The sequence below is a fragment of the Varanus komodoensis genome, unplaced genomic scaffold, assembly GCF_004798865.1.
Source record: "Varanus komodoensis strain SLA01 unplaced genomic scaffold, ASM479886v1 scaffold14_3, whole genome shotgun sequence".
NCBI classification, from domain to species: domain Eukaryota; kingdom Metazoa; phylum Chordata; class Lepidosauria; order Squamata; family Varanidae; genus Varanus; species Varanus komodoensis.
The window spans coordinates 1,774,926-1,792,819 of record NW_025335439.1 but is presented as its reverse complement, the minus strand read 5'-3'; the positions used below and the strand labels follow the sequence as shown (position 1 = coordinate 1,792,819).

Below are 17,894 nucleotides of genomic sequence, written 5' to 3'. Positions count from 1 at the left end.
GTTAGGAGACAGAGTACCTAGAGGAGCGCCTTCTCTGGGGTGGCGCCCCACCTGGCACCATCATTATATGTTTTTTGGCGCCAGGTTAAGACCTTTTTATTTAATCAATATTTTAATATGTTTTAATATTGAATTTTATTATTGTATTTTATTAATTTGCAGTCAGAGTGGGTCATCAATTTATTTATGCTGTTAGCCATCCAGAGACATTAGTAATTGGATGGCATACAGATTTTATAAACTAATAAATAAATAAAATGTATGCGCTTGTATAGAATGCTTATTCTGAATGCTTAGTTCTAAATGTTGAGAATGCTTATTTCCAAGAGGCTTTCAGTTAGATTACCCTCAAGTGTAATGTTACTTGCTTGCAATTCTATTTTCATGAAAGTTCACCAGGAGTAGGATCTCTGGTCTGCTCTTCTGCCTGTTCTTAAGCCTTTCACATGGAAATATGCTGTTTTCTATGTACAGTTTGAGGAAGAAGATTGCTTATTTGAAGTTAAACAGTCTGGGCTAAAGGGCTCTACTTAATTTCCCACATAAAAGTGAATTTGTTACTTATTATATCTATATCTCTCTTTTCTTACTCTTGCAAGGAGCTTAAGGTGTCTCAAATGGTTCCCACTTTCCATTGTGTTGATTAGACCATCAGGAACTGACCCAGAGCTTCATGAGTTTCATGGCTGAGCAGAGACTAGAACTTGGATGTCCTGAATCCCAGTTCAACACAGGAACCAGTATACCACAACAGTGTTCATATGTATGTCTCTGCTAAATTAATGGAAAAGACAACAGTTACTAAACATATAAGAAAAAAGTCTGCCTTGGAATGTAGGGAACAAAAACCAAGTTCTCTTGAGTGTTGTGGTAGTCCTCAAAATGGAAAATGGAGTTGTTTTCATCTGACTTCTCTTTGCTTTCTGTTTATTTCTTACTTCTGTTTGCTTTTGTGATGGTAAACTACATCATTCTCATTTCGAAATCCATATGGTAGATTGCCATGTATGAACACAGAGTAGAGAAATTCACCTTATACTAAGTCAGTCCATTGGCTTACCCAGCTTTGTATTGACTATACTGACTGGCAGTGTGACTGTACATTTTCTTTTCTAGTATCTTTGCTGATGTTGCATTGTTTGCTGTGTCACTTGAAAGTGCTGCTTTGTGAATATTTCTGCCTAGTGTTCCTTGTTATAGCCTATGGCAAGGATGCAGAATCCTCTCACTCTTTCCCCCAACCACCAATTGTTTTGTAGTTTCCCGTGTGTTGTGCACGTTTCCACCCATTGGTGGAAATAAAGCTCTTCTAAGACTGGCACTAAGACCTTCAAGCCAGGTATGTTGAAGCTGGCCTTGGGCCAACTTCCTGACCTGCAGACTTGACAGTAAACCCCTTACAGTTGTATCCTTCACTTGCTTGTCACACTATACACAAGTGAGTAGAGGGAAGAGTGGAAAAGCTCTCTGAAGAGTGTACTTTTGCTGTGTGATAGATATCCTACTCGATACCCATTGGATGTCTGAATTTATAATTTTACAACCACTTGCAAGTAAATAAAGGAATACCATTTAATCTGTTTTGTTCCCATCGTTATTTATTTCATGTTCCTCTCTTTTTAACTTTTCAGGGATAGAGCTCTGTCCTCCTGACCACCGCTTCATGATCACAATGGTGGCGAGCTTTGTGGCAATGGCAGGGCAGTTCCTCATGCCAGGTTTGGCTGTACTCTGCAGGGAGTGGCAAATTCTTCAGGCTGTCATCATCTGTCCTTTCCTGATGATGCTACTGTATTGGTTGTAAGTATCTACAGTTCCTAATTTTTAAACAGTATTTATTAATAAGCCTGGACATTTGGAGCCCAGGTGTTGAAAGGGAACTGTGGGGTTCCTATTCTTACTTTGCAGCATGAATGTGTGGGTTGGAGTATTTGCATGGGGGGAACAGTGGATAAGTGGAGGTGTTAAGCAATGGGACGGCATACAAAAACTCTAAATAAATAAATAAATAATAAAAGGGTGCTTAATGCTTCTATTCTGCCCGTTTCCTCCAGCAGAGAGCCATGTTCTTTCTAATTAATTGGCTTTTGTTCCCAGGCAGGCTGCAAAGTAGGATTATTATTATTATTATTATTATTATTATTATTATTATAACATTTCTATGCCGCCCCTTGCCGAAACCTCGGGGCGGCTTACAACACAATGGGATGGGAGGTAGGGCATGGGATTCAGCAAGCACTGAACACAAGAACCCCACCCTCCTGTATAAGTGCCTCCACATTTCCCTTTTTCTCAGCAAAGAAGGACTGTTCTGCTCCGTTGTCTCTGGGCATCACACATATGGGCTGTGCACCTGTTGTCGGGAAGATTTTCCAGCTAAACTCATTCTGCAGGAGCCCCTTCCCTCCCCCTACCTCGTTTATCTGGGAGGGCTTTCTGCCATTTTCCCCAACTCTCTCTGACTGCCGTTTGGGTGCCTTGGGTCTTCTCTGCGACTTCCAGCATTAGTATTGTTCTCTTCTTCAATCTGTCTCCAATCTTCTATTGATCTCTTTCTCTTCTTGTTGCACTCATTGCTTCATTCTCAATCCTTATTTTCAAAAACTGTGCTTTATTCCAAAAAACCTTTTCTAAATTAAAAAAAATCTAACTCCCCCTCTCCCAGCGTCTCTTTTTTGGATTCCTCTTTGCCATTTTTCTCTATTTTTCTGTCTTCGCCGATGGCACTCAAAGTGCTGTTCAGGAAGTGCATCCACCATGGCAGTCACTTGCCTTCTGCAGACAGGCACTTGTGCCTCTTCCATCTTGGAGAGGACCACCATTTGGATTTCAGCCCACACTGCCAGGCATTCATGTAGCAGACCTGAAAAAATAAAGTAGGTCAACTCAGAGCTGAACTCTGAAGCCGTACTCCTCAGACCATCAACTCGGCTATGGTGGTGCCACCGGATCACCCGTCCACCTCACTGGCAGCTTCTCCCCTCTCCCATAGTTCACCCATCTCCTCTACCTGCCCAAACACAACTTCATCCAGCTCCCATCAAGACCAGACATCCTCTCCCAGGACTGAGGAATGATCTTATGCCCAGTCATCAACACCATCAATTTTATGGCAAAGTGCATTGGCCCGTAAATCGGGAGGCACCTTAAATCAGGAGGCACCTTCCTTCCCATGATCTTATATGTGCCCCTGCAACCAACCAAACATGAGGCATTCCTACACAGCAAAATGAAACTTTTGCAGACTTTGCCCAAGAGGAAGCCTTCGCCTCTTGTTTGGGCATCCATCCATCAGATCCTCAGCTTCCTTCACACACTGTACTCCAGAGGCCTGAAACCATCCTCCATTGAAGTATATCTGGTGGTGATCTTGTCATTCCATGGGACAGTTGATGACTTCTTAGTGTTCTGACATCCATTGTCCTGTTGATCTCTGAGAGTTCTGCATGACCTGGTCCCACACCCTCATTCCTTCATGCCAGGACAGAGTTTGCAGGTGGTCCTACAGGCTCTTAACAAAGTCCACTTTTGAGCTCTTGACCATTGTGGACTTATGCCTCCTTTCATGGAGGGTTGCATTTCTGGTGGCAGTCCCTTCAGCCAGGCAGGCAAGTGAACTTTGCTCTTAGCACATCAATTCATCATTCCTCACTTTTCATAGAGACATGGTGGTTCTGTGGCTCAACCAGATGTTCCTCCCAAAGGTCATGTCACACTTCCACTTGAACCAGGACATTGTTTTGCTAGCATTCTTCCCAGCACTGTCCAACCCAATAGAGTTGTCCCTGCATACCCTGGACATGTGCAGGGCATTGACATTCTATCAGTCCTTCTGCCAGTTCCAGAGATTCTTTGCTTCATATGGCGGATGGTCCAGAGGTGAGTTGATCAGCCCTCAATGATTTATGCACTGGATTGTCAAGACCATCTAACTGGCCTACCAGTGTCTGGACTGAGCCTCCCTGAGCAACCCAGGATGCTTACTACCAGAGTGATGGTAATGTCTTCAGCACTGCATGCTAGCATCCTGCTGCATGATCTCCACAGAGCAGCAATGTGGTCCACCCCATTGACCTACTGGCTTGATGTCCACACCAGGCAAGATTACTCTTTCAGCCAATGGTCCACAGTCCTCCACTGGTGACACCTGCCCACCTTCATTTTGAGATAAGCTCACTAGCCACCCATTTGTGTGATACACAGAGACCACAAAGACGAAAGTAAGGTTGCTTACGTGTAACTGACATTCTTCAAGTGGTCATCTGTGCATTCACACAACCCCGCCCACTGACCCCATGCTGGTGTTAACAGCTTTGGCTCTGTAGTTTTTTTCCTTCAGTTCCATATCAGGATGGCATGGGGTGGCCATTTACTGGCCTTCCTCCGCAGTTCCGAGGCCACAATGTTGGACTTGTGAGAACTGGGGGAAAATGGCAGGAGCACCTCCTAGATGCACCAGAGTGAGTGAGGGGAGGGGCTTCTGCCAAAACAAGTTTTGCTAGGAAAAACTTCCCGACAACAGGCCCTGCACAGATGCAGAGCCTATGTGTGTGAATGCACAGATGACCACTCAAAGAATGCTAGTTGGAGGGTTAAGTAAGGTTGCTTACCTGTATTTACCAAGATAACATCTACTTTGGCCCTTAGGGTATTCTGGTAATCTGCCTGAATGGTAAGCACAGTTTTTTCCTTTCTTTAACTCAAATCATAAAATAGCAAATTGGCATAAATTTCAGAAGAACCACCTGATCTAACATGATGATCCCAATAGTCTTTCACAGTGAGCCTGTGTAGTGTAGTGGTTTGCGTACTGGAATGGGGACCCAGAAGATCTGGTTCTAGTCCCCAATCAGTCATGAAGCTGACTGAGTGACTTGGGCCAGTCACAGACTCTCTGCGCAGCCTTCTGTTGCTGTGAGGACAAAATGGGAGCTATTTAAGCCACCTTGGACTCCTCACAACAGGAGATATAAATGCAGTGTAATGATGATGGTGATCGTGAATAATTATCTCCTAAGGAAACATTACCACTGAGAGATGGGTAGTTCTGCTTGAAGAGCCTGTGACTCTCAGCAGTTAGACCAACTGCAGTTTCCAAGATTTATAACAATCAGACTAGTTTAAAAAGAGCAACAATAAGAAAAAACCCAAATCACTGGTGTAGATATTGTAGTCATTCAGTACTTGTACCTGGCAGATTTTATAAGTGGGTACAACTGTTGCTTCTTTGCTTCGGCTGGAGAATTAGGACCATTGCATACATACATGAAGTGAATCTGTTTCTAACAAATTTTGTCTGAAAGAGCAGCCAGTCCATTTTATTTTGCCTTTCAAAATCTTTTTTTAAAGGGGGAAATGTAAAAAATGCCTGTTTTTAAACAAAAAGTTTCTGTTAGTATGTCTATTGCAGCTTACACGCACACACAGCAAGCCATTCCTTCCCCCTTCAGCCCCCTTCCCTGGCCCCCGTCAGTGCTTTTTTGTTCCTGGTGTAAACTATTAAGTTCTGCCGAGAAAGATGTGAGTATCTGTCTTGTATGTTAAGCTTGTCAGGAAACAAATGTCTGTTCCCATGGAAAGAAATAACAACAAAATCAAGATAATTTTAGGTTAGTTCAAGCTTGCAATTTTCTGAAGTGCAGTGACCAGTTATCATGCATAGCTACATATTCAAAGGACATTACATTTCTTAAAGAAATTGCTCTGGAAGTTTCTCTTTCTCCTGTCTTTCCTCCATCTCTCTCCCTTTGTTCCATTCCTCCCACTATTTATGCAAATTCAGCACTCTCCCCCCTCTTTTTGGGTTGTATGTTGCCCAGTCCTAACACTGCTGATAAATCACATTGCTCACCTCATTGTCCATGTGGATTGATTGGCAGTGAATAAATATCTGGGAGGACAAGGAAGTGGCATTAAATATAGACTTAAGTCTAATATATCTTTATCTCCAAGACTATTCCCCTGCCCCATAGGACTGGCCACATACAGACTTGTGGCACTGATCTACAAACACATAAGGATTATGTGAATAGGGATGGATCTTCTGTCCACGCCACTGCAATTTCCATTCACTTCTCAAACTATAGAGATTTCAGCCATAGAAACCTTTGGGCAGACTTTTGGAATATCTGCTGGGCACATTTACATCTTTAATTTGACATTATACCAGTGTTGTGGCTTTCTCCAAAGGATTCTAGAAATTACTCTTTTGGACAGGGTACTGAGACACAGGGTACCTTTCTGGGCCTTGCAAACACCTTCGAGTCCCTTTCTTGCTTCTTCAGCAAGAGTAGGAGGACAAGTGACATGTAACAGAATCCCTGCTGGATGTCCGGTGTGGGGATTCCTTCCATAGGGGGAGCATAGAAGAAAATACCAAGACCTTTGACTGGCCCAATTGAGAAGAGTGGGATTAGTGAGGGAAGGGATTGCACACAAACCATGGAGGGGGAACTGGGCCAGCTGCTCCCAGGGAACCATTCATGTCAGTACACAGCACTGAAGCACTTCCAGATTGCGCTCGCAATGCTTGGCAGGTGATTGCAACTTTTACCAAGTTTCCAAGTTGTTACCAGAAAACAATATTAGTTCCTGCACTTAAAATGAAATATACTAAATGACCAAGGGTATGCCTGATTTGTTTCGAAAATGTGCATGTCAGCTGTGATATGGCACTAACAGAAATTAAAGTAGTTTATATATGACATGCGTCAGCTTTTGGAGGTCTCCACTAACACATTCTCCATCTTTGAAGTATTTTTCCAGAGTCTCTTCGGTGGCTTATGGCCACACAACAGTTTGAAGCTGCCAAGAAGCTTATACTTCACTTAACTCACAGGAACAGGACAAGCACAGAATGCGATATCAAAGGAGTGATGCCCGGTGAGTGTTTGCAGCTGCGCATGTGACACAAGCTATGACAGTCCCATGTACAAACGGGGTTGATGCTGTACAAACTGTTGCATAATAGATCTCAAGTTGTCACTGTAGTGCCGCCTCCAAAAAACAAAACAAAACAAAACCCAGCGTTCTGTTGCTTGCTTTGCTTTTGTGAAGATGATTTAGTCCACTCTAATTTCTGGCTGGATTCTCAAAGTTCTACTGAAAATGTATTCTTGACTACAATTTGCCTTCGAGATGTTCACACAGCAGCAAACCCATCTGAGGTTCTGTTTCCAGGAGACAGGGGATCATTTCTGAATATGGGTCATCAGTTCAGGAACTGAACTCCCTTGGAATGCAGAAGTAACACTTGATTTACCTAACCGAGCCAGACACATTGTTTCACACATGCAAGACTGAAAATTGCCCACTTTATAACACTCTACAGTTAATTAATCTCTCCAGAAATCTACAAAATCAGGAGAGGTTAAACTACTATCTTAAAAGTTTCAAGTTTTGTTGAGTGACTGTTATGAAACAGGACACATGTTGTCTTGTATTTCTTGCTTTCTCTCACCCACCAATTTATTTTGTTCTTTTAAAAAATTCTCAGCAGTCCCATAAATACAGTATTTTCCTTCCTGTCCTGCTGAAATTTATCAGGAAAATAACATCCCGTAACTGGAGAACACAGTAAAACTGTGGGATGAAATGTTGGGCAACTTCCTTCTGCAATTCCTGATGCAAGTACTGGACAAATTTAATGAATAGGTTTCTGTAAGTAGGATGAGGAGGGGCAGATTACTGTCTCTTCAGAGACAAACAAATATTTAACAGTGTTAATCTGGAATGCTTGGTAAATAACACTATTGTGAAAATCAAATATGAGTAACTATATCTTCAAGCCACAGTTCAGTGTAAAGCACAGTGTTTTGTATAGTTAGGCTGACAAAACTTGCCTGTCCAAATTCTCCAGTCTTTTGTTGCCAGTCTCTGTTACGGGAATTTATTCTTCTTGCAAAAGGCAACTTTATCTCCTTTCTCTTCACTTCCACACTACTGGTTTCCCAGATCTTCCCTTTCAGCTCTCCTCTTCCTCTCTCCTGCTGCCTTCTGCTGTTCTCTAGCACCATCCCTTTTTCCTTTCAGCCTGACTGGCTCCCTCTTTCCTCTGTGCTATATCACCAGCACCCCACTTTATGCAGCCCGCATTCCAAGGCCCTTTGAGGCAGGAGTGCAATACCATATATGAGGAAGGTGTACTGAATAATCACTGGAACACATTGGGTAACCGTGCACATTGGAAAGAGAATGGTTACACTTCACCGTACAAATTGGGAATGAGGAAGAGGAAAGGTGTTTGCCCACAGATGATGGCCACTGTTTAGGGAATATTTGCTATTGTTTTAATCTTTTGCACAGTCACATTTTAGTAGCAAATTGCATGAATCCATCTCAGTTGTCCCTGAAGAATGGCCTAGACCACTGGTGGTGAACCTATGGCAGGCACTCAGAGCCCTCTCTGTCGACACACGAGCCAAGTCACCCCAGCATTGCCCCAGCAGCTGAGCATCGGATAACAGCACACACAGGGGCCGTGTGCATGCTCAGAAAGGAGTAGTGGTGCCAGGCAATGACAAGCTGGGACTCATTAGCTGCGTCTTATCCAAGATTTTGCATGGCCAGTGAGTGCACTGCCAAGGATATATATACATTTGCTTGGACTGGCCGTGGGGTGTTTTTTCTAAACTAAAACCTCAGTTTTCAGGTTTTATTGTAGTGTTGGCACTTTGCGATAAGTAAGTGGGTTTTGGGTTGCAGTTGGGGCACTTGGTCTCTAAAAGGTTCACCATCACTGGGTTAGGGTTAGAAAAACAAGGTGTCCTGGCATGATATTGATGGTTGGAATGTGTTTCGAATGGGCAGAAATGTTGAGCTGTGCAGTACGACTGTGTTGGGAGAGGGGTGTCGGCTAAAGCTGCGTCTTCCTTGATATTCCATGAAGAGCAACACCAGAAGGACAGTGCACTCACTGGGTCTTTATTGCCTCTTTACACTTTCACCGGCTCGCTTGCCGTAGCGCCTTGGCCTGGCCTGCTCTGGCTCCCTTCTCTCCTGTCGTATGGCAACAAACAGTGTCGCCCCGCCAGAAAGCTCCCCAGCCTCCGCTCTCCGTTTATGCTGGCTCACCTGCCAGTGACCGCCTTGCCCACTCTCCTCTAACCACATGTGTGTCTCGGCTTTCTCTCCTCTCTTCCGTTCCCTTTGCTCACCCCCTCTTTCCTCCTTTATCCGCCCTTCTCCTGGACCACTCCACCCAACCCAGTTGTTCCTGCCTCTGTCCGCAATCTCGTACAGCTGTGTGTTTGCACGTCTCTCCTGGCTGTTGTCTTCTCGTGAGTTGCTCTCCCCACACAGATTCCCAGCCTTGCCCTGTTATCTTCGGCCCTTCTCTGTGGAAGGCCCCAGGAAAAGGGGTGAGCCCCCCTGCCTCCTCACGTGCAGAAACATAGAAACAGAGCGAGTTAGAAGGGTCTTCCCGGGCCATCTAGTCTGACCCCTGGCACCAGCCAGGTCCACTCACGACATGCCCGCCATGTGCATGTCAAGCCTATCTTTGAACACCCTTACTGATGGGGCCTCAGCGACCTCTCGTGGAAGCTCATTCCACACCCTCAGGGTCCTAACTGTCAGGAAGTACTTCCTGGCATCTAAATGGAACCTTGGCTCCCTGAGCTTTGCTCCATTGGAGTGCATCCTGCCTTCCTCTGCAGGGGAGAACAGGTCTCTACACATCTCCATGTGACATCTCCTCACATACCTGTATGTTGCCAACATATCCCCTCTGAGTCTCCTCTTCTCCAGGCTGAAGAGACCCAGTTCCCTCAGTCTCACCTCATACCCCATCCCCTGCAAACCGGCCACCAACCTTGTGGCCGCCCTACACTGCACTAATTCTAACCTGGCTATATCCTTTCTGTAATGAGGGGCCCAAAACTGAGCACAATACTCCAGTTGCGGGCACACCAGAGTCATATAGAGTGGTAGTAATACCTCTCTTGATCTAGAAGCCACACTTCTGGCTATGCAACCAAGGGTGGCATTTGCCCTCTTGACCACCGCATCACACTGCTGACTCATGTTTAGCCTGCAGTCAACTAGTACCCCGAGGTTCCTTTCACAAGTGCTGCTCTCCAGCCTCTTGTCACCTAACCTGTACTTATGACACTTATTCCTATGCCCCAAGTGCAAGACCTTGCACTTATCCACATTGAACGCCATCCTGTTGTCTCCTGCCCACTTCCATAGCCTGTCCAGATCCTTTTGGATCTGGAGTACCTTCTCAGTTGTGGCCACTGCTCCAGTTTTAGTATCGTCTGCGAATTTGATCAGCAGACTGTTCACCCCTTCTTCCATGTCATTGATGAAAAGATTAAACAGGATCGGCCCCAGGACAGAGCCCTGGGGGACCCCGCTTGTCACTGGCCACCATCCCGATGATTTCCCACTAATGGTTACCCTCTGCTACTCAAGGAAGGCTTTTTCAAAATCGCCCATTTCAATGGTATTTCACTCCTATATTAGTGTTAGGGGAGTGTACCAGGGTAGGGTTAGACCATTGATGGCGAACATATGGCACACATGCTACAGTGGGCATGCAGAGCCTTCTCTGTCGGCATGTGAGCCAAGTCGCCCCAGCATCAGCCCAGCAGCCGAGCATCAAATAACAGTGCACATAAGGGCCATGCCTATGCTTGGAAAGGAGTAGTGGCACCAGGCAATGACGTCACGGGCCGCGACTCATTTGCCACGTCTCGTCTGAGCTTTTGCATGACTGGTCAGTGCACTGCCAAGGATATATACATTTGCTTGGACTGGCCTTGTGGTGTTTTTTCTAAACTAAAACCTCAGTTTTCAGGTTTTATTGTAGTGTTGGCACTTTGAGATAAATAAGTGGGTTTTGGGTTGCAGTTCGGGCACTTGGTCTCTAAAAGGTTCAACATCATTGGCCTAGACCAAGGAAAGCATTAAATTTCTATTAGTTAGAATAAATCCAGTCCCATCTTTGTAAAAGCAGAAATCACATACCCTTTCGTTTCCTCCACAAAACAGCCTACACTGCATTTGACACATTTTGCCAAACGCAGAGTCAATTCATATTTCCCTTGTAGTGTGATGAGATGTGGGTTCTGCATGGCAGTCTAGCCGTGGTGTGGTGACCATATAATTACTTTACCTCCTGCTTCCTTTCCAACTTGATACTTTATGTGCTGCTACGAAGTAGGATGGAATGCTACATGCAAATCACATTACAATCTTGGTGCATGCTAAAGCTTATTTGCAGCTACACTGTCATTCACAGGTCTGTGATAAGGCACAAGGGAGCACCCATTCTAAAACTGATTGTGTTAATTGGCCTATATGTACATTTTCCAGATATAGCTGAACCAAGTGTAGACCAAGAGTAGGCAACATGGTGTCCAGACACCTTCTTGATGCCCGCCAAAATGCTCTATCCCATTTCTTAAAAACACACACATTTTCTTACCAGCAGCTGGAGTTGTTGTGAAATAGACTTTTGTTGGTCCTGAAAATGGTTGGTTCAGAGGAGTTGCTCAGTATACTGGGTCTCAGTTCCACTTCCACCCTGTACCCAGTACGTCACTTGTCCTTCACCAGGGCTCCCAGAACAACCATTTGCAGTGGTGCCCAGGACAGTTTCTTAAGTTGCCAAAGGTTCCCATGGCCCCAAAGGCTTCCTACCTTTGAATTAGACTGTTGGCAGAACTGTGTGATGCACAGGGCACTTGCACGTTTTGCCTATACTGTGTTTCTCCAAAAATAAGACTGGGTCTTATATTAATTTTGCTCCAAAAGACACATTACGGCTTATTTTCAGGTGATGTCTTATTTTTTCTTATGAACGCCATAAGATTCTTATTTCCTCCTTGATTCCTTTCTTGTACTCGATGGAATAACTTTTTCTTTTTGCACCCATCTTGCATTTTGCATTCATGCATTAAGTACGTCTGTTACACCACATGACTTATTGACCTTATTCGTGCATTGTGTCTGTACTCTGATTGGTCATTTGGCAATAAGTCTCATGTTCATCTGTTCACACAGCCATTTACCTCTTGTCCAAAGGCTCCTGCTTCGGTATTTACAAATACTTAATTAAAATGTATATTATCATTTATTTTAAGTATTAATGGCAATAATATTTATTTATATTTAATTATATATTAACATTATTATTGTATAATTCAATATATCTATCGTGTGTTACAACAGATGTACTGCTGTGTTTCCCTGTCCCTCTGGCTGACGATCTTAACTGGGGCTTATTTTTGGGGTAGGGCTTATATTATGAGCATCCTGAAAAATCATACTAGGGCTTATTTTCTGGTTAGGTCTTATTTTCAGGGAAACATGGTATATTGCATTTGTATCTTACCATAACAGTCAAAGTGGCTGTTATGGTGTTCCCAAGTGACTTCCCATCTTGGTACCAACTAGGGACAGGCATATTTTATTCTAGAGAAATACAACCCATATTTTCACATGTAAGTTGATGCACTTTAAATGAGCTCTTAGACTTCATCATTGCAGATAAGTTGAAGAAGTTGGGACAGTATTTTTTTCCAACACAGCAAAAGGATAGGAGCTGAATAACCAGCAAGCTTTCAGGATCCAGTCAAAGCAGTACGTGGAGTTCAGTCCACATGCATCAGAATTTAAAATTCACACTCATTGTGGCTTCCAGGCCAGTTTGTTTGCAAATGTTTGACTGAGCCATGGAATATATAAAAGCCAAGTATTCTATCCACCAAAACCAAGAATCAAGGGTGAAGCTATTTAGATGAAGAGGTGGTGCTATGCACGTGAAGAGGCGGGCAACCATGATTCTCAGTTACTGAAGTCCCCCAAGCGTGCACCCTCTCAAGAACTGCAAAGGAGCAAATCTAGTGTATTTATTGATGTCCTGTGGCTTGTGGGGCTTGGATGCACTGAAATGGAATGTTGGAGCCTTCAAACAAAGAAAAACTCTCCAGTAAGGAGCTGGCCGAAGTAGCACGGTGCCCATTCCTTCTAATCATCACAGGCAGGTTGCAACTAAGTCTTACCAGGAGTGATGCCACTACTTGCTCCTGCTGCCAGTACTCCCTTTGTCAATGCATTAAGCTTCATTTACCTGTTTGGTTGGCTCCCTCTCACAGGCCACAGGTGGTTCCCCACAGCTCTGCCAGCAAGTGAGGAAAAGGACAGCCCGTCATGGAACTCTCATGGCTCTGCTATCAGGGAATTCCAGATGGGGGATGTAGGAAACTGCCAGGCTGGAGGTAATATATCAACACATTTTCTCCAGGCCGTAATGTACATACAGCAAGGCACCCCTTGCTTGATTCGTTTGTGGATAATGAGCTGGCCTGCTGCAGAAAGCCCTGCAAATGTTTGAAAACTTCCCCATATTTAAAGTAAGCTTCCTTCACATGCAAATGGAAATATAATAAAAATGTGTGTATGTGAAAGCACCCAGATGTGTCAGGGGTAGTGCTAGCCTGGAACTGTCTCTCAGACCAGGACATGCCACTTTGTATGTGGAGGGCCATTTTGAAAGACCCAGGGAAGCACTCAAAGAGTTGATCCCTTATTTGTAACCTGAAGAGGTTTAGCCCATTGACAGTGCATCAAGTCAGATTGCAGATCATATGGCTTGGCTCTCTGATGCAGAGCAGGGGTGCTGTGCATGAGGAAACACACTGAGGCTGCAACAGTGCTGTCCTTATGGGTGAAACTGCCAGTGCCTCCTCTCCTCCAAGGCAAACATAAAGAAGTTGTGAAGAAGGCACCCTTTTGAGCAAGGTGCTGTCTGGCTGCATTTCTGCACTCTTTGCTGGGATCTTTTTCACCTCCAATGAAACAATGTCAGCCAGTGTTCCCTGCAGTAAGTGTTGTATGGCAATCATCTGATATCCGCAGAAACACATTTTGGCGCCCGCATGGTGCTGGTGCTTATAGTAACGGGGGCACTATGGAAAATATTGCCAGCTGGCATTTACAGTGCCAGTTTGTTTTTATCTCGGGACAAGAACCTAGGTGGCAAAGCATCCTTACCTTAAGGAAAAATGCAGAAAATAATACTAATAGAAAAGCAATCTTCACAAAAGTGTGCTGAAGTATAGTTCAAGAACGCAGGTTGGAATGGGATCGGCAATCACCCAGTATATCCTGAGGCGCCAAATGAACACTTACAGAACATGGAACTCAGCAGATAGAGTTGTATCCAAAATTACACTAAAGGAAAGCATGCAAGTGTTCTGCCAGCACTTGTGCAACACGGCGGTGGTGGTGGGGGGGGGGGGACGGGACGGAGGACACGACTAGCACAAGGAACAACTTATGAAGTCCTAATTTATATTTAGAAAAGTACAAGTAGTAGATTTTACACCTTTGCAAGAATGAGCATAGAATTTCAGCAAGCATTAGAAGTTTTGTGCAAGTAAAATGACACTACTGGATACAGCCCATAGAAGGTAGATTTTAGCCTAAGTATGTGTACTCACAGTTTAGCCTCAGCAGTATAATGGACCAGAAAATGGTGGATTTAGACTGGAGAGCTAAAAGGTGGCTCATTGACTTATGAAATGGCATTGTAAAAAGACACACAGTGCAAGACCTGTCAAAATGTAGACAAACAGTGGTATAGCAATAATAATATGCATGTCTGTTTAATAGTTAAACTGCCCTCTGGCACCAGTCACCATCTGGAATTTGACTGAATGTGTTGCTTTGACTGTGGGATGGATACCTGTGCAACCCATATTAAGCATGGATTTTATGATGCATGTCTGTCACTAGGCTTCTGATGAACCTAATTGGGGAATGATAAATGTCCAGTTGGCCTCTCACAAAAGATATTGTAAACACTTAGGAAGTACCAATGGCACGTGATAGATAATACTACTATACTGTAAAAGCTTGTTCATTTAAAATAGTATATATTTACAGAATTAGTTTAAAGAAGAGCACACAATTCTGCATGACCATTTTTTGTAGCATTCTTTAGGTGATAATATCAGAAATTTAACCAGTGATGCCTTAATTGTAATGAATCCATATTTTTGCTAACCATGATGGCCTTAATACTTTAAGGCTTTGCATTTTATGTAAACAAGACCTTAAACAGCAGAAAGAAGAATGGCAGACGCACTTGCCAGTTACAGAAAGTACTTCCTCTTCATATTTATGAGGTGACATTGTGCAGGTATATTGGTGCCCAGAGCATTGTCTGGACTCCTGCGATACAGCAAACTTGCTGAACCTTGACAAGCCCTAACCTGATGAATAACTGGGTAGGAGACTGCTGGGAACCCATGTTCCCCACCTTGAGTTCTGTCATGGTTGAAATAGGAGATAAAATTAACAAATGGAATAACAGTACACAGGCAGTCAACATAAATAGGAATCCCAGTTGTACTATTTTGTCTGTCATTGTTTTATACTCTAGACTTGATTATATGCTCTTTTTTAAAAATAAGTTTTATTCTAAGTAAAGCTAATACAAAGAAAAACTAAAAAACAACATCAATCATTGGAAACATCGGACCTACTGGGTCAGCCCCCCTCATTTTTTCTTTTTATGTTAACTTATGAACATATTTAAATCTATGCGAAGCCCCGTTTCTCTAGCCAATAATAAAAAGAGTCCCAAATTTGATAGAAGTTAGTATCGTCTTTCTCCTTCAGTGACAAAGTCAATCTGCCCATTTCTGCACAGTCCAAGATCTTCTTTAGGATCAGTTCATCAGTGAGTGGCTCTTCACTCTTCCAGTGCTGGGCAAATGCAGTCCTCGCCACAACTTGATTATATGCTCTTGTCCACCCCATGATCCCAAGTGAGGGTTTCAGGCAATTATCTTTACAAGCTCCAGTAGTGAAAAAGATTTTCAGGATAACAGTAAGAGTTGCTAGTCCATATGTGAAATCTTCCTGCAGTTCTACAGTAAAATAGAGAAAGAATAGGTGTTTGTGCCCTGAATATAGTTCCCCTGAGCCACTGTGCTGATTGGACTGTCTTCTTTCCCAGTGAACATTATGGTTTATCAGTACACTACTTTTTCTACAGAGCCTTGAATCTGAGAGGTTACAAATAACCATGCCTGTATTGTACAGGAAAGCCTACAATAACATTTGAAAGAAGATGAGTAAAACATCTTTTTCCCTTTTGGGCTTTTCCTCACGTCACTCTATGGGAAAATATCAAATGGAATTTCCTGTATTTGTAGGGTCTGTGTGATGGATTTGGACTAATTCATGGTTTAAGAGAGGCTCACATTTTCCAATGCTTCAAAGATGGGGCAGGGGAAGGAATGCAAGGAAGCAATGCTTTCCTTAGGATGTTTGTGATGTATAATATGAAATTTCAGGTTACACAGAACTCTTTCTATTTCTGAATGATTAAGAAAGTTAAAGGAAAAACACCAGATGGGCCATGGGGCAGTATCCTAGGTTACTGCTGTGCTCCTGTGGGCACAAATGAAAATTATCACTTCAAAAAAGAATCCTGGAAATAAGTAGAAATACTTATTTCTAGACTAATGAGTAGAGTTGCTTTCTGCAAGAGTGGCAGACCTGCTCTGTTCTAGAAACAGCACTAGCAGTGGGTCCTACCAGATTATACTGCCAAGAAGAAAAACATTTATTGCCCTGTTTCCCTAGGTTGTTGGAAGATAACTTTGGTGCCTACCAGGGGGAAAATTGCACTCTTTTAGTTCATTTCCCCACCTGAATTTCCCAGAATGAAAATTGCTTTTCTTTGCATCTGTTTTTGCCCTGGCAGAGGGAAGAGATTGTAAGCCTTGAAATAAGGCTGGCTTACATGTGAAAAAAAGGTAGTTCCTAAGCCACAGTGCCTGGCTAGGTGCTCTGTGCATACTGGTCATGGTACCAGCCTGATTTATCCACACTGGACACAGCTTCTTTTGCATCCAAAGCTGGCAAGAGTGACTTTTTGGTTTATTAAATCACCCAGAAACCATGGCTTATTGTAGGGGTCTGGTGTGGTTGGTTAGCCATTGCAACAAGGCAGTCTTGCAAAGTTTAAGCAACATGAGAAGCTGTGGTGCAGGCCTGAACAGCAGGCTGCCACACCTGGGTCCACAGTTCACAGAGGGTTGTAAAGATTATATAAACAAGTGCATAGAGTTGACTCATTCTGCCTGCTCATCTATTTGTCCTTCTGGCAACAAACATGGATAAAACGCAAGGCTTTGGGACAAGGCAACACTTTTCAGAGTCATAGAACATTATGACACAGTGATCCCTAACCTGTGAAAGTTTCTTCCAATTATGCCAGAGGACAGACTCATTCGCATGGGCACTCTAAAGATACCAGTGACATCAAGCAACTCAGCAATATTTGTCTAAAAGGAGTGCCTTGCAAACATATCTATGGAAGTTTCTGATTCCTGTAGAACTTCGGCAGCTCACCTTCTTTCCTGGGTGAAATCCTTAAAGTTAAGGATACTGAAGAAAAAGAAAATAACCATCTCTCTTTCCTACTTGTCCAAGGCAACAAAGCAAATCACAACTTGCAAGCCATCTCTAGTTCTAATCCTTATACCTGTTTCTAATTATTTCTGATTCCCACATGAGTTTTTTGACTAATGTATCTATCTGAAGATAGATACTGTACACTTTTCAAGTGTTAAGTGCAAAATAGTGCATGGTGGGGCAAAAAATCATGCCCACCAAGTATAGGCTAAAGCAGTTTGAACTAGCAGTGACTGATCAAGAAAGCAATCTTGGGATTGTGGTGGACAGCAATAAAAGTGCCAAGTTCACACTTCCCTTATACAAATCTTTGGTGTAACCACATTTAGATTATTGTGTGCAATTCTGGTTACCACACCTGAAGAGGGACATTGTTGAGTTGAATTAGGGCAAAGGAGGGCAACTAAAATGATCAAGGGCTTGGAGCAACTCTCCTGTGAATGGTTACAACAATT

General features: G+C 43.4%; 1 protein-coding gene across 3 annotated transcripts in view; it reads left to right on the top strand.

Annotated features, from left to right (window-relative positions):
• Positions 1-17,894, top strand: part of SLC22A23 (solute carrier family 22 member 23) — a 120,316-nt gene that overhangs the window by 82,189 nt on the left and 20,233 nt on the right. For all 3 annotated transcript variants that reach the window (XR_006414157.1, XM_044424525.1, XM_044424526.1), the window contains exons 4-5: positions 1,632-1,800; positions 6,755-6,882. Coding sequence is in view for 2 of the 3 variants with exons in the window: in XM_044424525.1 (XP_044280460.1) it covers positions 1,632-1,800; positions 6,755-6,882 (297 nt within the window). In the remaining variant the exon portion in view is untranslated. The remainder of the gene's footprint in view (positions 1-1,631; positions 1,801-6,754; positions 6,883-17,894) is intronic.